The 22,132-nt window shown below is 44.5% G+C and overlaps 2 protein-coding genes across 5 annotated transcripts in view; both read left to right on the plus strand.

Annotated features, from left to right (window-relative positions):
- The window catches only part of Znf700 (zinc finger protein 700), a 47,733-nt gene extending 42,094 nt beyond the window's left edge, over positions 1-5,639 (plus strand). The window contains exons 3-4 of one of the 2 annotated variants that reach the window (XM_052188824.1): positions 1,821-1,927; positions 3,043-5,639. In XM_052188824.1, coding sequence (XP_052044784.1) covers positions 1,821-1,927; positions 3,043-4,098 — 1,163 coding nt within the window. In that variant the 3' untranslated portion in view covers positions 4,099-5,639. The remainder of the gene's footprint in view (positions 1-1,820; positions 1,928-3,042) is intronic. The other variant, XM_052188828.1, reaches the window with a different exon arrangement.
- LOC127689308 (zinc finger protein OZF-like) overlaps positions 1-22,132 on the plus strand; it is a 32,856-nt gene that overhangs the window by 4,285 nt on the left and 6,439 nt on the right. Inside the window, exons 1-2 of one of the 3 annotated variants that reach the window (XM_052188822.1) lie at positions 18,273-18,410; positions 20,202-20,328. In XM_052188822.1, the coding sequence (XP_052044782.1) occupies positions 18,408-18,410; positions 20,202-20,328 (130 nt within the window). In that variant the 5' untranslated portion in view covers positions 18,273-18,407. Of the gene's footprint in view, positions 1-18,272; positions 18,411-20,189; positions 20,329-22,132 lie in introns of those variants that run through there. The other 2 variants (XM_052188823.1, XM_052188820.1) reach the window with 2 other exon arrangements.

The following is a 22,132-nucleotide window of genomic DNA, read 5'->3' on the forward strand; positions in this document are numbered from 1 at the left end:
GGATAGTAATAAAGGAAAAATATAGAGCACTACACTGAAGACCTATTGGATGGATTTATAAGATCTCCAGTTTGTAAATCTGTGTTAAGTAGTAAACTGAGAGTAAGGTCAGAAACAGAAAACATACTGCATGAAATTAGTGTACAATGTTGTGCAGATCTGGGCCACAAGACAGGTATCTAGATATATGGAAATACAATCACGAACTGACAGGAGCTGAGAATATTTCCTCAATGGGCATTATAGTTAAGAAGACAAGACTGGAGGGATGGCTCAGCAGTTTAGAGCATCGGCTATTCTTCCCAGAGGTCCTGAATTCAATTCCCAGCAACCAGGTGATGGCTCACAACCATCTATACTGCAGGAATACATGCAAATAGAGAACTCATATACATAAATAAATGTTTAAATTAAAAAGAAAAAGAAGGCCAAGAAAATAGAACATGAGCAGAATATTGAAAACTTAGCGAAAAGTGTACTTATTTTGTTTGTTTTGTCCTTTCGGTTTGGTTTTCGAGACAGGGCCTCACTGCACAGTTCTGGCTGGCCTGAAAGTCATTATGTAGCTCAGTCTCATCTTGAACTCACAGAGATCCGCTGGCCCCCAACTCCAGAATGCTGTCACTAAAGATATGTCCCACCATACCTAGGTAACATAAGTGTACTATCATAGCTGATATCTTAACAGAGACTCTGAAATTCAGAAAGTATAGTCTTAGGTGTTCTAAACCCCGGGGGAGAACAAACAAACAAACCCTGCCAATCAAGATTATTCTATGTAGCAAAGTCAAAACCAGAGAACATTATGAATTTCTTTAATAAGCATTGTCTTAGTTAGGTTTTTCTACTGCTGTGAAAAGACACAATGACCACAGCAACACTTATTAAAGACAATATTTATATTGGGGCTGGATTATCGTTCAGCGGTTTAGTCCATTATTCTCTTGATGGGAAATGTGGTAGCATCCAGGAAGACACGATGCTGGAGAAGGAGCTGATTGATGCTCTACATCTTGGTCTTGAGGCTACAGAAGGGACTGTGAGGCATACCGAGTGTAACTTGAGCATATGACACCTCAAAGCTGGCACACCCCTGCAGTGGCACTCTCCCTTCAGCCAGGCCACATGTAATCTACACTCTCCATGGGCCAAGCATTCAAACACGTGAGTCTGTGGGGGCCATTCCCAGTCAAACCAGCATGTACATAAACGGAATCATTGCCTGACTTCTAGTCAACTATTACAGAAGATACTTAAAAAAATAAAGTAACTAAATCTTTTCTGTAAAAGCCAGCCACAGACCACATTTCTCATAAAAGAAATCATTTCCACAAAACCCTTACAGGGTCTTGCTAGTCCTTATTAGAGCGAAGTGCACTAACTGAAACAGCTATGTAGCAGTCGTTCCCTAATCTATGTTGTACTTGGGAGAGAGAATATTGACAGCAGCTAAGTCCTGCATGGAGCTAGTAGAAGGTCAGGCATCCTACGTTCAGATAGTGAAGGAGCAGGGCAGGTAGAGGAGTGAAAGGGGGACGTGGCTATAGAGACATACAACAGAGAAATGAGTGTTTTCTTGCCACATGTTTCAGTAGCACAGCAATGCTACTGAGAACCAGGACTCAGCACCCCAACCTGTTAGTGTGCAGTGGAATTCCCATTCATTGATGACTCGGGTGTGTACAGTTCTAAGGGGATATCTTAAAAGTTCAAGTGTGATTCTAAGAAGGCGCTATTTTACTTTTGTGTTTGAATTTTGTGTATTATTATGAATAAGCTTGTGCCTATTTCATAGAAATTGAAATATTAAATATTTTCAGATGTTGACAAAGTGAGTAGGCTGGTTGATACCATCCAGGAAAATGATAGCAGACGTTTCTGGCAAATTGAAATCAACAGCCACACATCAAATGAAGAACTGGTTAAAGTAAGTAAACTGCATGAGGGCATAAAGTGTGGCTATCCATAGGGGTCTTGATCAGGTTCACTTTCTCTTCCAGCTAAGGAAGCATCATGAGCGTAACAGTTAGCATCAAAGAGAACATTAGACGGAGCAGACAAATCACCCAGTGAAGAAAGGTTATCTGTCATAGGGATGAGGAAACGAGCACGACAAGGCACATGGAGAAATACCTCTGGGAGCTGAGGAGACCCTCAGGAGCCGCAGGGGCTTCTCAGTGAACACTTGGGGGTTTCCCGAGTATTTGAGGGATCTCCCTCCCCTAATCTAGGGTTGATCAGTCCAAACAAAGAAAGAATGGCTAATGGAGCCAATGCTTTGGTTTGAACATGTTCTGACCCATTGAACTTGGTAGAGATGCGAGGTGCCCCACTGCAGGAATAGAGCCCACCAGGCCTTTCTTTTAAGCTCCCAGGCTTTTACCTCAGATCGAGAGAGTGAGGAAGAAGCTGCCATCTTGGAAGTTCACTGTCGTTATTACCTAGTTATTGCCCTCTCCCAGCTGTCCATCAAGCAGGTGTCTGTCTAACTCCAAGTCTCTCCAAATTGTGTTTCATAGCTGGATATAAAGAGTGGAAACTATTTTAGGAATGTTTTGTTAGAAACTTAGTCTATGGCAAGTTGAACTTCTTATTGAACCTGGTAAGATGTAGGCTAGAGAGGAATTTGATAATTTCAAAGTAATTGAAACGCTTCAGTTACCCTGAGTCTCTGAGTATCCTTAACAGCAACTAATCATGTCTTTATAAATGTATAGAATCAAGGAAAACTTAGGGAGGGATATTAGGACAGAAGTTGTCATTTGTAGGGGAACTATAACTATAATAAGCTCAGTAAATACGGGAAATCCTTTAATGAGGCATCATTTATTCAAGATTAGGAAGCAAAATCTCTAATACAGTGTATGAATTCTTTGACTAAATTCAGTAAATGAAGTTATATTTAACAGTGGAGAGAAATATTTCAATGTAGTCATTGGGAGAAATCTCATTAGGAAATCATGACAAGAAAAGCTCAGATAGTAAATTCTACAGAGTATTTCTTGTGATTATGAAAACTGTAACAATTTTTTTTATCTTAAGGCAGAACTGAAGATTCAAGAGGAAATCCACCGAGGGGCAAAATCCTATGACTGTGAAGTATGTCTGGAAGCAATTTACCTGAAGCCGCAGTATAGCAGAAAGCAGAGATATCACTCCTGCGAGAATCCATGCGACTGTAAGGAATGTGGAACAGCTTTCTACTCTAAGTCTCCCTTCCGTCGCTATCCGAGGCTCGAGAGAGGTGAGAAACCCCATGCATGTATAGAGTGTGGGAAATCCTTCTACTGCAAGTCTCACCTCACTGTGCATCAGAGGACCCACACAGGCGAGAAGCCTTACGAATGTAAAGACTGCAGGAAAGCTTTCTACAGCAGGTCCCAGCTCAATGTGCATCTGAGAATTCACACAGGCGACAAGCCCTACGAATGTAAAGCCTGCAGGAAAGCTTTCTACCGTAATTCTGACCTCACTGTGCATCAGAGAACTCATACAGGTGAGAAGCCCTATGAATGTAAAGTGTGCAGTAAAGCCTTCTACTGCAATTCACAGCTCACTGTCCACCACAGGACGCACACGGGTGAGAAGCCTTATGAGTGTCAAGACTGCAGCAAAGCCTTCTACTGCAAGTCCCAGCTCGCTGTCCACCACAGGACGCACACCGGTGAGAAGCCTTATCAGTGTCAAGACTGCAGGAAGGCCTTCCAGTGTAGGTCAGACCTGACCCGGCACCAGAGAACTCACACTGGCGAGAGGCCATATGAATGTAACGAGTGCAGGAAAGCTTTCTACCGCAAGTCAGACCTCACGGTGCACCAGAGAACTCATACAGGGGAGAAGCCCTACGCATGTAAAGAGTGCAGGAAGGCGTTCTACTGTAATTCACAACTTACTGTACATCAACGACAACACACAGGCGAGAAGCCTTATGAATGTAAAGACTGCGGGAAAGCTTTTCAGTGCAAATATGAGCTCACTCGACACCAGCGAACACACACAGGTGAGAAACCTTATGGATGTATAGAATGCAAGAAAGCTTTTTACACCAAGTCAGATCTCACTCGGCATCTAAAAACTCATGCAGGGGACAAACCCTGAAGATACTTGATAAGTCAGTCCTTGACTGACACCAGAGAACACACATACAAACTCGAATACCATAAAATTAGGCTAAATCTCAGAATTCATAAAAATTCAAGAAACCATTGATGTAAGAAAGGTCTCTAGCTCATCTCCACATATAGACCAGTTAGTTTAGGGAATGTGGAAAGACTCTGTGCTCAAATCTTTTGTGACATCATACAGTGTATGCAGGTGAATTCCCCTTTGAATATAAAGGATCCTAGAACACTTTGTTTCTTAAATCATAAAGCACATCCAGTGGCAGGAAATCTCATCCAGACTTCATCAATATGCATGACATGGAAAATGTTGGTACCTAAGTCAGGCTCAGTCTGCAGGAGATCTCACAAAGGTGTAGTAGTGCACAGCAAATGATTTAGCTTGGTACTGCATTCCATCCTGCCCCATTGGGCGATCTTGGCAGGACTCATTTGGACTTGATGTTTAACAGCACAACAAGACATGAAATCAAAAGCCCAAGGAAATCCCAGCATGGTGCTGCTCAGGTTTCATACCAGTACTCAGGGGCAGCGTCACACACATCAGTGCGAGTGTGTGCTGACCTTTTCAGCATAGTGTGCTCTGGGCCAGCTGGGCATTACAGTTAAATCCTGTCATGACAAAAGTGAGAAAATGTTAAATGGCAACCAAATCCACATTGTGGTTAAATCATAAGAAAGAATATGAGTGACTGTTTAAACAGTACTTGAACCTCAACTGACGTCAGAAACACAACAAAAATACAGTAAAGCATAGGAGTGTGATATGGGAGTACAGGTGCACATTACATCGTCATATTACATCACCACGTTACATCACCACATTACATCACCATGTTACATCACCACATTACATCATCAGTATAATGACTTCAGTATTCAGCTGTAGACACAGTAGGAGCCCTATCAGTCTACAGGTTATAAAAGCTGCACTCACACTCATGCAAGCATGACATCAAGTGTGAAAGTGAGAACACGTTTGAATTTAAAAAATGAGCTTGAGTGTGGCTCAGTCACACGTGCTTGAGAAGCACGCGCATTTCCTGTTCTGGGTTTGAGAGTTCTTATACATCACCTGCAGCTTCAACATTCATACCCATGAGGCCATTTGGGAGAGTATAAGCAATTGCGAAGAAGTTGCAACAAATTGATCACACCATTTTGAGTGCTGTCAGTAAAATCACACCTTGTTTAGTGAGACAAGGTCTACATATACAGGCCATGCTGACTTTGAATTCTTTGTATCGTGGGCAGTTCTCCTATTCACAGTCATACTGATTCAAGCTCTTGAGACCTTGGAGCAGAGGAATGGCCTTCCATGCAATCATATATATCTTTAATATGTGACATTTTCAGTGAAATTTCAGCATTTTTATACATCATACATTTGGGGAAGAAAATTCAGTTTATGTAACTTGCATGTTAATTTCCAGATGGAATTGTTTGAAATGGCATTGGAAATGAAGCATCCAACTGTATACTACAAATAAACACAATGATATTTCCAGCCAGTGTAAATTAAGCTTTTTCTTTGGGCATTTATTCTTATCATAACTAGTTTGGTAGTAGTTAGTGAATATAGTAGACAAAGACCTCAATGCTAATAAACATTTGTTTCTACACAATTACTCCTCATCACATAATGGGTTTTTTCTATATATTTATTCAGAGTTGCCTACAGAACAGTCAGCATGCCAATATAGAAAACATGTGTACTTTGTATGAGACATAAGAATGGAGGAAAATGGAAGGGGCATGGTGTGTACCTTTGTATGTGTGTAGTCCTGATTGGAATGTTCAGTATATATGTGAGATACATAGACTATAGACAACAGATAGATAGGTAGATAGGTAGATGGGTGGATGGATAGAGAGACAGACAGACAGACAGACAGACAGACAGACAGATATTGTGACTAATTCTGTTCAATATCTTTTTGTCACTCTAATATCAGACACAAAGAAATTAAAGTGTGAAGTAATTGTTTTGGGTTGTGGTTTCAAAGGACTTTGTTCATGGTTTTGTTGCCCTAGAGTAGTATGAGCAATATTATGGTGACAGGTTATTGTGGTAGAAGAGTTTCCTCACATCATGGCAGGAAACTGACCAAAGAATTAGAACATGTACCTATTACATTTTCTAAAGCACCTAATTATATAAATGTAACAATACCTCCTAAAGTTTTTATGGCCTCCAAAAACAATGCTCAAATTTGAGTTCAAGTACTGGACAGATGCCCTGAGTCATGAATGTTCTGTCCTGAGCAGGATAAAGCCTCCTAGATAAAGCACCTCCTGGTTGAAAGACTTCTAGACCTCTGTTATCCCCCACTTCCCCTCCCCCCATTCACTTCATTCATTTCTCACACATTCCCTCTCTGGCCCCTATAGGTTTGGGATATTCTGAATTAATCATCTTCCTTGAGGGAATCACACTAGTCCTTGAAAAACAATTTTTAAATGTCATTGCTTTCTGTTTCAGATATATACTATATTTTAAAAATCCTCTCAGCACTGAGGAGGTACCTGGGTTGGTAGAGTGCTTGGTAGTATGCAAAAGACCTGAATTCAGTCCCTAGCAGGCATGATGGTACAAGCTTGAAATCCGCAGCCTTCAGAAGGTGGAAACTGGAGGATCAGAAGTACAAAGTCATCCTCAGCTGCATGGCTCCTACTTGGGATCCTATCTCAATAAATAATGAATAAATAAATAAATAAATAAATAAATTTGAGTTCAAGTTCTATGGGAGAAATTTCATGTGAAAACCAAAATGCATGTCAGGCAGTGGTGGCACACACTTTTAATCCCACCCAGCACTTGGGAGCAAGAGGCCTGTGGATCTATAATTTTGGGGTCAGCCTATTCTACAGAAATAGGTCCAAGACAGCCAGAACTACACAAAGAAACTTGTCTTGAAGGTTTTTTTTAACTAAAAAATAATACATAAGATAAAACCAAAATACACTACAAAAATCCACCTTTAATAAAATTCCAGGAATGGAGAGATGGCTCAGCAGTTAAGAACTGAAACGGTGTTGATGCAATAGCAAGAGGATTTTTTACTCTGGGGTCCACAGTCGTACACTGTGCAGGGGTAGAGGACTATGGGACCCTGAGCAACTGAAGTCAGGGGTATTTACAGGGGAAAAGTCGAAAGACAAGGGGTGAAGGAAAAAAATCACAAGGCAAGGAGGGTGGAGGACAAATCATGCGTGGAATGGGATGTACAGAATGAGGAAGATTTGGTGTGGCGTGTTTATGCCTTAAGGAAAGTTAGGGATTATCTGGAGCAAACATCCTTGGGGCATTGTATAGTTAAACATTAGGCAGGACACCAGATATGTCAAGAATGAGGTGAGCTAGTTCCTGGAACAGGGTGTGCTATCTTTCTCAAGCTGAAAGCAGAAAAACTAGTCACTCTGTGCTGGGCTAGTTATGGGTCTAAAAACATTGAATTGAGGTCGCTCACAATGAATCCTGCGACAGGAGAGGCGGAGCTACCACTGTGGACAGCTCCTGTGCGACTGCTCCTGCAGTAGTGCTTCAGGAAAGCTGGAGACTGAGGCAGAAAAGAAGGTGATGCCACCATGGACAGCTTCTCATGCTGGCAATAGGCTGAGGCAGAAAAGGTGTCCACTATGGAGAGCTCCTGAGGGGCTGCTCATAGTGAGGCGGGAAAGGCGGTGAGCCACCATGGACAGCTCCAGGGCTGACCTGGTGGTGCCGCCATTTTAACAGGAGCTGCCATTTTGGACAGTGCCTGTGGGACATTTCACTATGGGTAGGAAGGAGGGGGCCTGCTGCTTCTTTTAAGGCTTTTGTGACTCAACAGCTTTTGTGGTGCACTACTCAGGAACTACATTCCCCCCTTTCAGTTTAATAATCAGAGATTAGGAAGGGAGAAGGGTTTGAAACTGTGGTTTTATCAGACTGCCTCCTGCAGATCAGGGGCATCGAGGTCCTTGGGGCAAGTTTGATGATTGCTCTCTGGATGTAACTGGGTGTGCCCGGCCTCTGACTCCACAGCAAGGGGTTGGTAATACTATAATCACAACTACTTAAATGTCTGATTAGAAATGTTTTGTATTTGTTGTTGGAGAAGTCTAAATAAGAACTTTATAAGGCAGGTACAATTAGTAAGAAAAGGAGAACAGGTTAAAAAGGGTATCATCCAATTTTATACTGGACTATCAATGATCCCCTGGCCAGAGGAATAGAGCTGTTTTTAATATTTATTTATTTATTTATTTGGAGAGCTGTCTGGAGTGTTGGATCTTTTATTATGAGACAGCTAGGTTGACTCCATGACAGGCTTCAAACTGGCAGTTTAGAAGACTAGCCCTTAGAACTGGACAAATCCAGGCAAATCAGTTACTTGGGGGGTGGGGGGGAGCCCCAGGCTTCAGGCAACTAGTCAGAAGCTGCCACACCACCTGGCCTGAGGCAAGGACAATTGGTAAGCAGCACTTTCCAGACTTCCATAGAAACAGTTTCCAGCCCCATTCCCCACTAATGGTTCTAGAATTTCTGATGGACACAACAGATTAAGATAGAGGACACCTACCCTGGAATTCCCCTACCTTGCTACTTTTTTTTTTTTTTTTTTTTTTTTTGGTTTTTTTCGAGACAGGGTTTCTCTGTGTAGTCCTTGGCTGTCCTGGAACTCACTGTGTAGACCAGGATGGCCTCGAACTCAGAAATCTGCCTGCCTCTGCCTCCCAAGTGCCAATATTGCCCGGCTTTTATTTATTTATTTATTTATTTATTTATTTATTTATTTATTTTGCCTACCATGCTTTAAATTGGCCTGTAAACTCATTTTGGGGTCTTCCTATCTTGGTAATGAGAGACCCCAGCATGCTGGACTTCTGCAGAATAAGACACTCTGCATTTACATACTATTTGAGTCCTGGATACCATCCTTCAGCAAATCATGGACCCTTACAATTATACCTGATTTGTTAACATGAAGTGGCATTCCTCCCCAAGAAATAGACAAAGACCACCTCTCTCTACTTTTAGTAAATCTATCAGATGTGCAGAGGTTAAGATCTGAAACAAAAAATGCTATGACAGGGAAGTGGACTCAGTATCACCTAAAGAGGTGATGTTATGAATGTGAGAGTAAGACCCCAACCCTTGGTCAGTGGTACTTACTTCAAGATGCCCCCCTCCCACGCACCCTCAACCCCCTCCCCCCCACCGTGAGACCGAGATACAAAAGCAAGAGGTTTATTGGGGGCAACTTTCAAATAGTTCCTCAAAACGAGTTACTAGGAAGGCGACCCCAAATGGCTATTACAAGCAGTTTTTATACTTTTTAGGGGCACAGGTTACATAAGCAAGGTTACAGTTCAAACTTATTGGCTAAGCATATTGACTCTTAAATCTATTGGCTAGCAAGGATGACATGCATTTGAACTGTACCTAGGACTTGCCAGAAGGTTCAGTGACTACCAGTCAGTACATTCTGAGAATATTTTACTCAAAAATGTTCCTGTGGGTGGAGAATGGAACTTGGCCTAACTTTGACCCCAGGCAGGAGGGGGCAGCTGTAAGGTGAGTGTGGGGCTGGAAATGCCCTAGGGTCCCTCATTAGGCCTTTCAAGGAGCTTTGGAATATTTTCATCTTGTCTATTCCTAGGGTTGAAAGAGTGGGATGTGTACTCTCTGTGTTGTAATTTGAGCAGCTGTGGTAAGCATTATAGTCAAGTTTACCAGTGACCCCTGTGTCCCATCTGGGGTGACATTAAAACCTTAATTAGAGTACAAAAGATCTTTTTGGATCATTTGTTTGTGCAAGGACAGAAGTTGTCATCATTGAAAATCGAGCATGTTCATTTCAGCCATTTGAACCATACAGGGGCCAAGCTATTTATGGTAACACAGTGAGACTTTAATAAAATCTGAGTCTGTAAGCCAGGTGGTGGCACATGCCTGTAATCCCAATTTAGGAGGCAGAGGCAGGCAGATTTCTGAGTTCAAGGCCAACCTGGTCTACAGAGTGAGTTCCAGGACAGACAGGGCTACACAGAGAAACCCTGTCTTGAAAAAAAAAAACAAAAAACCTACTGGACCGAGTTTCTATAAGGTCCAAGTGGGAGCTGAGAGACAAAGAAGCCCGGGAGGGGATGGAGAAGCTGTACAGCTTCCAGGACGGAGCTGAGAGAAGTGAGAGACAAGGTCATAAAGGCCCAGAAGAACTTAAGGAATTTTTGGTCTTATCAGGCGTCTCCTAGTGGGAGAAAGGAAGGAAACAGGGAGGGTTCCAACAGAGGGAAGCATCAAGTGCTTCAGTAACTGGAGAGCTGCTCACATTGTGAGCCTCCAGGAGCCAGAGAAAAGCTCCTTACTTAGTAGGCAAAGAGAGAGGGAGAGCCTGTATCCCTGGCTGGACAGAGGTGTCTGGTTAATTGTGGGGATGGACTCTGGAGGAGAAGATCATCATTGTATTGGATTTGGCAGATAACAAAGAAAGAAGGCCAGAGCCCCAAGCCTAACCAAATAAATCTGGGCTTTCTGTGGCCCCTGAGGTAGGACTGTCCAAGAGGGTTGAGTAGAAGTGTGTCTGAGTCAGGCCAGGTAAAGGCAAACATGTTTTGTGACTGGGGGTCCAGAGAAATAAGGTCTCAGTATTTTTGAGATCTAAGATGGAGAAATGGACGGTCTCTGAGGCAATGATTGGAGAGGAGGGTATGTGGGATTGTGAAAGGTAGCCTGGTTTCCAGTTGAGCTAAGGCTTGAAACCCCAGTGATCCTGAAGGGACAGTAGGCGTTTCCTCTGTTCCTGGGCACCAGGCCCCTGTTACTAGCCACAGCCCTCCATAGATTTGTGGTCATCAGTCACGTAAGGCCCTCCACATGTAGAGGATGTGACCTATAGTCACATAGGCTCAAACTGATCTCCATTCTAATGAGATACCTAGAGGCCTGGCGAGGCCTAGCCAACAAACTTTCCTTTCAAGACACCCTCCCTGCAAAAGATATTTAACCTCAGGCCCACTCCAAGAAGTGGTATATGGTTTTATTCATCCTCTTTCCATCACAACAGCAACATCTTAAAACCATGGACTTCCTCTTTTCATCAGGATTGGCCGTGGGGAGCCAAGAAGGCCTTTGTCTATAGAGCCACCATCTAATCTCCCATAGAAGGCCTCTCTGCACTTCCTGCCACTGTTCCCCAAAGCCCAAGCCCGCTTGCTACTACCATCAAGCCAAAGACTCTCCCAGCTTGATCAGCCAGAGCTCTCCATCCCTTCCTCTCCCTCCCCGGCCCAAGGCTGGATCCAGCCCTCAGACCCCCACTCCACTCTCATCTCTTCCCTGGCTCCCAGCGGAGCCTGGGTGCCGAGAGCCTGAGAGCCAGACAGCCCCAGTTTTATGACTTTGTTCTGCATTTTATGGTCCGTTCCTAGAGCTGAGGTCTTCTGACCTAGTTTCTGGACCATTTGTGGTCTGTTCTGGGAGCTGATGCCTTGTGGCCCTTTTTGAAATCAGGCCTGGTCCTTAAGTGGAGAGGAATGGGGTTATGTCGCCCTTTCACTCCAGAGTCCAGTTGTCCACTCCTCGGGTTATTGTCCGAGACTAGAAATAACCCCTACTCACAAGGCTGTCACCCTAAATTAAAAAAAAAAAATCAATCCAGTCACTCACAGTCCCATCACCAAAGATGAAACTCTATCATTTCTAAGGACGACTGGCTTCTTATGCTCTTGAATACTCTTACTCTCTCTTGTCTTGCTTACCACTTACATAAGGCAAGCCATGGCTTCTCTCATGAACCACTCCTTGTGCCCATTACGAAGGCCTTTCACAGACTTCAACAGGCCCTCCACTGTGGAGACTGGGTGTGGCAGCCATCCCAAGATGGCACCCGGGCTGGCTGCCGGGTCGCATGACTCAACCCTGCATCCTGTTGTTCCCCTTTAAGAGTCATGTACGCACTGGAGAAGTGTGCATGCACCCTTTGACGTCATATCAGGCCACTCTCGGGCCATGGTCTCGATCCTATCATGAGCCCCTTCATGGCGGTCGCTGACTGGTGCAGGCTGGGATAAAACTGGGGCAGCGGACTGGTTTCGAGTCTCCCGTGTCATCTCCCTTATTCTGCTGGATGGATAATGTCAGCAACACTCCGCCAAGCTCCAGCTGTACACCTTCCAGACCTAACACCCCCTTCTCTCTATGTCACTAAAAAGGAGGAATATATATATTCTGGGAGTCTTGGGTTACCAGCTACGACCTTCCTTTGCCCCTGAAAAAATTAGAGCACACTATTCAAGGGTGGGTACCTTTTCTGCTAGCCCTGGCTGCAGCTGAACTTTCTATACACAAATGGAAGAAGTTAACCTTTGGGTCACCCATCACTGTCTTATCTTGTCATCACCTATCCTACCTTCTGACACACAAGGCTCTTTAAAACTACTGCTTTCCAAGACCTCTCCCTTCAGGTAGCATTAGCAAAGGATGCTACAGCTACCTTTCCGCCATGTTCATGCCCACTGCTCAACATTACAAACTGACTCAAGCTACTGACGTAGAATATATAAGATCATTTGTTTCTGCTGGCTTCTGACACCTGTCATATTTGTTTCCAGATTATGGAGGCCACCTCTCCAGCACCTTCCTCCCCCTCCCTGCTTTAACTAGCCCCAGCCTTGGACGGGGGATCCCCGAAACCAGCACCAGCTGTCCCGAACCTCAGACTGAGATTCCCCATCCCCAGAGCAGTGTCTGAGGGCTACCCTATGGCCAACTCTGGCCTGGTACTGGCCTGGTGACAGTGTGGGGCAAGTAGGGCCAACGTCCCATGTCCTGTCTCCCCAGCAGCTGTGCCCTGTGGTGGAGCGGACTTGGGATCCCATTAACTCTACAGAGAGTATAATGGTTAATCCTAAGGGGTCGAAGGGAACTACTGCTGAATTTGTAAGTCAGAGATCCTGAACCAACTGGTAGGCTCCTATGGATTTTTAAACTGCCAGTACAGGGGAAGAATTGAGACATAGAAGACTGTTTCCTAAAATGTCAGAGGTAAGAGGTCCTCTAATTAATTTAGGGGGGCCCTAATTTAACTTTTTATCCTAAAATATTCCCTGGATAGCTCATTTTCTGCAGAACACAAATCCAGTCTTTTATTTTATTTATCAATCCAGTCATTTCTCCAGGTTTCCTTTTGAGTATCTTAAGGATCCTGTGACTTTTGGTTCTTAAGAGATGGCAAGAATACATTTTTTTTTCTTATCATTGCAAAAGATTTCAGTCTACCTTTGTTAAGCACAAACAATAAGCTAGTTGGGTGGGACTGTGCCTCGAAATTATAGTTTCTACCACATCTGATCCTAACCTGGCTGTCCTAGGCTGACCTTGAACTCAGGAATCTGCCTGTCTTTGTGTCTGGTGACAAGCTGGCTCGTAGCGTAGCTGCCTTTGTTCCTTTAAATTCATGAAGCCCCTCCTTTAGATTCAAGAAGTCCCTCATATAATTCATATTGCATCCTTATTTTTTGCATCACTGAGAAATTATATACTTTCAAACTCATGTATTTGAGAGCTCTTTCCCATAGCCTTAAGGGCTGTCCTAAAGGCCGTAGCATTTACCATTTTGCAGAGACATTAGCCACACCCTTGACTCCTGGACTTGTGATGTTTCTATTAACATTAACAGGGAGGACATTTCTCAGAGGAAGTGAAATATCTACATTACACAAAAAAGCCTTATACCCATAGCATCTGTGGACACTCATGGGGGCTCACCCTGTCAGGGGCAGGAACCATGTCATTCTGTCCCTGGCTTGGCATCAGAGTGTACAGTTTGGAGGAGGGGGAGGAGAGGAATGCCAGTGAGTCTGGGGTCCAGCAGATGTGGGGAGCAAAGGGAAGAAGCTCCTATTTTGTCTAGGAGGTTTCTTCCCAGTCAGGGAATGGCACAGGTTGGTTCCATAAGGGATGGATAAGGGGATACCCCTAAATATACAGTTAAGAGGTGGGGTTTGGTGAGCCTGATAAAGCCGTCCCCCTACTCCAACAATAGAGGAATGAAAAGGAGAAGTGGACCCCCAGAATTTTGTCAAGACTGCAAAAATGGCTCCTGTGTCCAGAAGGAAGGGCAGTGAACACCCTGATACTGTGAGGCTTTATCTATATTCACCTCAGATGAATTACCCAAGGTTTCCTGTCAGAGATGACAGTGGACAGGCCAAGAGAGCCCAGGCCCCCTCAGTTGTCCATGGCTAGACCAAGGACATTGGCTGAAAGGTGATCTGGGTTTGATGTCCCCACAGGGTTCATGGAGGCAGTCAACACCTCCCAATGTTTCTTGTTGACACCTTGAGCATGGCTCCAGTGGTTCATGGTGGTTTATGAGCATTCAGACAGACCCAAGCCTAGTGATGCTCCTGACCACATTTGGAAACAGGCACATGGAGGTTCTTGTTCTTAGGGAGACGAGGGAGCCTGGGTTTTTGTTTGGCCAGCTGAGAGGCCTTAGACATTATTGGGCATTGTTGTTTGGGGGCTTTTTCATCTCTCCAGTGGTTTGTCTTCAAGGCCATGGATAAGATTTCTGACTGAGGAGTCGAGGGTCCTTTCTATAGATGTTTAAGTTTGGTTCTAGTATTAGAGGAACTCTGGGAAAAGAAGTCTCTCCAATTGTGTTGTTTTCCACCTGGGGTCTCAGGATCTGGATTAGTATATCATAGGAGGGCCTCTGTAAGGTAGTCTAGAATTGTGGTGGATTTTCATATTTATCTTGGATAGATTCCAATTCTTTTGGAATTTTTCATAATCTACAGCCTTAAGGACAGCTTTGTGGAGACTGGCCAGGAGGCAAGGTATAAATTGATTCTTCACTAGGATGCTGCCTGGGATATTGTGATACTGTTTAGGGTCCCGCCTAGCCCTGACTGGTTGGGCAGCCATTGCTGAGAAGAGAGAAAGAGAAACCAAAGAGGCTGAAGAGGAAGGGAAGGAATCTGGGCTTGTTAGTGCGGCCAAAAGTAGTGGAAGAATTTTCTGGTTTGGGCCTCATAGCTAGGAGCTGTTGCTGCCTTGGTTGGCTTATGCCATGTGGTCACTTTTTAATCAAGATGAAAGTTCATCCTTTCAAACCCTAACAAAGAGGCTGTCAGTCATATGGCTGCCTACATCCCGATGTGGGGTTCAGGGGGGACAGTGGCTAAGATAGCAACAAGTCTCATGTTTGCTTTAAGATTACCAGGGGTAGATTCTTAACTTTCTACTCTGGGGTCACAAGTTTTAAGTAAGCCCCCTTGTTAGAGATTTTATGGGATTTCAATCATATACCTTAGCAAGTTTTGAGAATTGATCCAAAGACTACAGAGTAGAGATGAGCAGCAAGTCACTATTGTAAATAACCTGTCCCTTTAACCTGTCCCTTTATTTTGCTTTTCTCTCCTTTCTTTGTCACAGTTAGGTGGCTCGCCTGATATGAGGCAGAGATATTGGAGGAAACATTTTAAAAAACATACTTGGCTCTAGTGGAGAGGGAGCTATACCCAACTCCAGAGCCAGATTTTAATTGAAGTGGAGCAACATAAAAGAGTCTAATGCTACTCATACTTAAAGGCACCTGAAATCCTGTAAAACTGAATCCAGTAGGATAAGAACACAGAAGGCTTGGAGATAGGAAAGTTGCCGTGTCTGACTGGAGACAGAGGACACTACAGGAGGGAGCTGAGAGACTGACCAGGAGGAAGTCACACTTAAATAAAAACACACAAAACTTCCATGATCTCTCTTCATGTGCTGCCCGTGTTGTTGTCTCCTCGCTCACCATAGCTGATAAAATAATTTCTTTCAAAATCAGGCGAGTATCCTTCTCAATTCTGTGAGAGATTTAAATTTTTAAATAGTCTTATTCCGCCAAACTAAAGTGTCTGAATTTCGTTTTGGGGATGGTTTTGTATAGTTCTTCTTTGTCATTCTAGCTGTTTCTGGCACTGTGCCTAGACCTCATCAGCTCTGTAAACTGTGTAAAGATCGATAGGTATTGAATAATATATAGCTGCATGTCGAGACCACACTGGAAAATCTTCTCCAAGCAGTTTACTCAGGACCCCTGTACAAGCTTCTTCTGACCCCAGAGAAAATAAGCCAAGCCCTTAAATAATAATAGCCAGCCAATCAGGCTTAGCCATGTAGGCATTGCTGATAGGCTGTATCCACAAGGGCGCAAGACTCAACAGGCTCCACCCAAATAAGGACTTGTTAACTGGGAGCCAGCGGGAAGGCAGAAAGCAGAAACCCGCGCCATTTTAAGGGCACGGTAGCAAGCAGCTCCCTGCAGCTGCACACAATTACTTCATTTTTAACATGGCTTAACTCCTGTTCACTGTGGTTTTGAAAAGCCTTATAGCTAATCTGCCAACGTCCTGTAGCAGCGCTGCTCACACAACACAGACATGTTTAAGAACAAGACAGGGTGGGGTGCCAGTGTGCCTCTAGGAGCCGTCTCCACACCTCAGATGCTTTAACTAAGCCCAGGGGATTTCCTGGCACTAATTTCTCCAAGTCTGTCGCTTGCCCCTCCCCCAAGGGTTGGGATCACTTCAGACCAACCAGGCATCCTGGGGCAGAGAACAAATCCCCAGAGAGTGAATCAACAGAACTCAGAGATGAGGGGGAGGTGTCAGGACTCAAATAAAGCCAGACTGACAAGGAAACACTTGCTTGTGATCCCAGCACCTGTGGCGCTGAAGCAGGAGGATTGTAAGTTTGAGGTCAGCATGGGCTTCATGATGAGACTTTGTCTCAAACCAGCAAGATGGAGTTCCTTTTGTCCACCCTTTCAAGGGAAACCAGAAGATGAGAGATTAAGAAAAATGGTTCTTAGGCATGTGACGAACCAAACTCGCCCTAACCCCATTCCGACTAGCTTGCGCCACCCAAGATGATGATGTTAAACCAGCAAGTGCGGAAATGTAACCAGCTGGGCAGAGAATTCCCCCCCCCCTCTCTCTCTCTCTCTCTTTCTCTCTCTCTCTCTCTCTGTGTGTGTGTGTGTGTGTCTTTCTCTCTCAACATTCTATTAACTCCTTTGATAGTGGAATTTGTGGAAATGGGGGAAATTTCACATCATTTATTATCAGAAAAAAAAAATAGATTTGTTCACTCATAGTCTATTAACCAAGAATTATTAAGACACAAAACACTTAACATTTGACCACTTATTGTACTGAACAATGCTGTATATGCTTAAATTTCATCTCAAAGTCTATTTATTTCATACTACATGAAAATCTATTTTTATAATCATAAAGATGATTTCTACAAAGACAGTCACAACCAGTCTGCCTCCATCGTAGGTTTGCAAGCCATCTATAATAAAGACAAACTAGGTTCATTCCTGTTTGTGTATTTATCTGCTCAAGGATGGGACCACGGCCCAACTGTACCCTTAAGTACAAAAGGCTCTGTACCGCCTGTACAGGAAACTACAGCCTCACCTTTGTTTCAAATGGTTACTCTGACCAACTCGTTACATTTACCTTTGCTTCTCTAACCCCAACTACCTGCCTGTCAAAACCTCCATTCGTAAACTCCCTGCTTCTGAATTATAAAAACCCTCATCTTCCCCATAACCAAATTCGGAGATCTCAAACCCTACCTTTGGGGAGAGACAGCCCGGACAGGAATTTGGACAGGAATTTTTAAAATCTTGCTTTAATTAATTTGGCCCTGATGATCTGGGTCGGTGGTCTCCAATTTGTGGAAACAGAGGCATACACTTAATCCCATCACTAGGAATGCAGAGGCAGGAGGATCTCTTGTGAGTTTGCAGCTATCCTAGTCTACATAGCAAATTCCAGAGCAGGAGTCTATACAGAGATCCTATTTCAGAGGGGGGAAAAATGTCATGATACTCTTTCTATTTATAAATACATATTAGATGATATAATGCTCTACTTAAATGTGAGGTTGGAGCTGGTTTTCCTACTGGAAGCCCTGCCATAAAATACAGCCAAGAACTTGTCAATCTTGTTAAATTCACCAATGGTTGGTGACATTTAGGCTCTGAACAGGTGAGACGGAAGCCAGTCTGAGAACCTATGGCGACGAGTGTCCAATCAGACACACCGGCAGAGAGTAGGGGCGGGCTTTCAGTCTTGCGTAGCCCTGGCCTCTGACCACCCCTGCTCCCCCTCTTCTCCACGTTGGCACCTGTCCAGGTGTTCCGCGCTCGCCCAGAAGTCCGGAGAGGTTCTGCCGGTCGCCACGTGTCACGTTTCCCGACTGAGAACCACAGTGAGGGCTTTGGGAATCCTGAAATGGTGAGTCTGTGGCAGGTCCGAAGCCCGAGCCCTTTGTCCCCCGGCTGCGGGGTGGGGGCTGAGCGGGTTCCGGGCGTCCCGTCCGGTCCCCTAGTCCCTGCAGGGACCTGAGCCCTACTGCAGAGCTTTCCACAGCGCTGGCCCGGAGCGTGTGCCATGCTGGGTGGAAAGGGAAACCGTAACCCCATGCCTGGACCCGGTCGTTCTGCTCTCCCGTTGTCTCTGCCCTTTGGCCCCACATCTCCGTCCCTGATCGCTCCCGCCTTCCAATTCGTGAGTCACTGTACCTGGAGTTTAGGGTGTTCAGTCTGGTGCCTAGACGATCCTGTTCCTGAGACGTCTGGCTCTATTCCGTTTCCCAGAATCCTGGAACCCCATCTATCTGTGGCACGAACTCTGTACCCACCCCTAAGAAGCACCTCCGTTTTCTGTGTCAGCATTGTGACCCCACTGTGCCTCTGTGAACATGGATGTGAAACCTTTTACATTTTCTGGCAGCTGAGTCTCACTGTGTAGCCCTGGTTAGCCAGTACTCATTATGTAGACTGTGCTAGTCTCAAACTCAGAACTCTCCCTGCTTCTGCCACCCCAGGGCTGGGGTTAAAGGCTTGTGGTTTTACTTTCCTCGTGACGGGTTCCTTGTATACCAGCTTCCTTGGCTGAGGATGACCTTGGTCCTCTAATCTTCATCCTGGAGGCCATTTTCTGACATTCAGATTTCTGTTCTTTAGATACTTCCCAGCAGTAGTGATTGCTGGGTCCTTTGGTAGTTCTATGTTTAAGGCTTTGAAGAACTGGAATGTAAATTTATAAAATGTTTGCACTACCTTTCATGTTAAAAGCAGTACAAGGCTTCCCTCTTTGGCACTCTTTGTTTCCTCTTAAGCACTCGTAATTTCTCTCTCTCTCTCTCTCTTTCTCTCTCTCTCTCTCTCTCTCTCTCTCTCTCTCTGCTATTTTTTTGGTTGGTTGGTTGGTTGGTTGGTTGGTTGGTTGGTTGGTAGGTTTGGTTAGGTTTTTTTTCGAGACAGGGTTTCCCTGTATAGCCCTGGCTGTCCTGGAACTCACTCTGTAACCCAGGCTGGCCTCAAACTCAGAAATCTACCTGCCTCTGCCTCCCAGAGTGCTGGGATTACAGGCTTACGCCACCACTGCTCAGCTCTCTTTACTATTATTATAGATTTTTTTAGAGTTTAGGAGTCCTGCTATCTGATGCATTCAACGTCTGGTGTGAGTCTGTTAGAATTCAATCTGTCAACAGCCACTGGAAGAGAGCACCCAAGCGTTGTCTGTGAAGAGGCAGAGTTCTGTTTTTCCACCCTTTCCCACATGTCCATTATCAAATGAGCTAACAGAATGGTCAGAGAGGGACAGACAGAGTGAAGGTTTTAGGTCACAGAGCTGGTCACATGCTTGCTTCTTCTTTTGAGATCTGGGAAGATGTTTCCTGAGCTCTGAGCTTTTCTGTGCTCAGTAAACGCTTTTAAAACTGAAGTCTTAGGTGCATGGGCCAACTCCTTCCAGGAAATAGAAGGTACCAATGGACCTGGAGACTTTGAATAGGGAAGCCAGGGTATGGCTGTCTGTGTTGAAATCCTTTGGAAAACTCTCGCAGTGTTTTCTGACATCTTTACATTAACAGATCCCGGTGCTGAGTTTTCTTTCTCCCCATGAGACAAATCAAATGTCACCTGCTATGGGACCCTGGTGCGAAACATACAGAGTAGAATAGACCCCACTTTCTGTTCCAAAAGCTGACTGCTTGGGTTGAAGAGAAACATGTCATTGCAGGGGCCGGTGTCATTTGAGGACGTAGCCGTGGACTTCACCTGGGAGGAGTGGCAGGATCTGAATGCTGCCCAGAGGACCCTGTACAGGGACGTGATGCTGGAGACCTACAGCAGCCTGGTGTTCCTGGGTGAGTCTGACGCCCAGAGCTCTCAGTCGCAGCTACTCTCTCTTTTAGTTGGTAAGGGGGGAATCATTGTGAACTTAATGCTAATTCTGTCTTGTACATTTTAGTAGACACACTGTAATAATAGCTTACACGCTTTTGAGAAACAGCGTGGGTTACAGTGTCCTTACATGGTTTACAATGATCAGATGAAATTATGAAGTAAGTTTATCAGCTCAGGCCCTATTCATTCCCAATTTGAACATTTAAAGATCCTCTCTGGTAATATTTTGAAGGGTTTAATGGATTTCAGTCACATATGTATTGCGTTCTGTAGAATGTAAGTTACTTATTCCATCCATGTACAAGGTCTCCCCATCCCATCCCCCTCGTGTGTTTTTCCGGACTCCAGAGTGAACTTGGTTCTCATCTCCGTTTCTCTGCAAGCTTGGATAGCATACAAGCCTGTGTGTGCACACACATTTCACTATGTCTTTGACTTCTCTGGGAAAATGTAAACATCCCCTCGCTACAAATGTGGAGGTCCTTCCTACTGTTCGGTGGCCTTATATGTTATGGAAATGACTGTGTTATTAATGAGTAGTTTAACAATACTTTCTTATTCTGTGAGTTGACTAATATTAATTGTTTGCTTTTCTGGATGCGTGACTGTGAAGTTGACATTTTCCAGTGTGTCCTGTTTTTCATCTATATTAATGAAAACACTGTCTACATGATTGCCTCAAAATGTCTGCATATTCTGGAGCCTCACGGTTTTCAATTTCATATTTCAGTTTCATATTTAACTTTTGTTTTGTTTTGTTTTGTGGATTTGGTTTTTTCGAGACAGGGTTTCTCTGTGTAGCCCTGGCTGTCCTGGAACTCACTCTGTAGACCAGGCTGGCCTCGAACTCAGAAATCCGCCTGCCTCTGCCTCCCAGAGTGCTGGGATTACAGGCATGCACCACCACCGCCCAGCTTCATATTTAACTTTTTAGTTGACATCTTGTATGGTGGCAATGAGGCGTCCATTGTCCCTGTTTCTTATCATGACTTACATAGGAGAACTTCCTTCCAACTATGAGTTCCTGGGACAAAACCCTGCAGATGAACACTGCAGATGAAGATCGTAAAAGGAGTACAGGGCTGCTTTTGCTTGTGGGTTTGTTTTTAGTTTATTTGTTCTAGAGTCACAAAGGTATCTTTATTGAAAAATCTGAACTACCTATTTAAGGTTTTCCACTACTGAGGGGAACAAAGGCCCTCACAGGCCCGAGCACCTCCCCTTCAGTGCTGTTCCTGTGGGGCATCAGCATGACCACTGCTGTCTTCTCAGCCGCCAGTTGTGCCAGCTGTGGCCCCAGTGCCACAAACCAGGATTTGACTGGTCGGACACCTTGAACTTCTTCCAACTGCCTCTTTTTTATGTGCGTTTTTTTCCCCCTGAGGAGAACAATCTAGTTTATCTGCCCAGGATTTCTCTGAAAGGAACTTGACTTTGATGGCCATCCAGGTGTGGTTGCACAGGCCTTTAATCCCAGCATTTGGGAGGCAGGCAGGAGGGTCACTGTGAGTTCGAGGCCAGCCTAGTCTAGGATAGCCAGGGCTGTTAAACAGAGAAACCCTATCTTGAAAAGAAAAGGAAAGAAAAGGAAAGGAAAGGAAAGGAAAGGAAAGGAAAGGAAAGGAAAGGAAAGGAAAGGAAAGGAAAGAAAAGACGGCTGGAGAGATGGCTCAGCAGTTAAGAGCACTGACTGCCCCTTATCTTCCCTCTGCTCTTGGGTGAAGACGGAGATTTGCAGTTTCTCTGGGCCAAAGATCTATCCCA

This window comes from Apodemus sylvaticus, chromosome 7, assembly GCF_947179515.1.
Source record: "Apodemus sylvaticus chromosome 7, mApoSyl1.1, whole genome shotgun sequence".
Classification (NCBI taxonomy): domain Eukaryota; kingdom Metazoa; phylum Chordata; class Mammalia; order Rodentia; family Muridae; genus Apodemus; species Apodemus sylvaticus.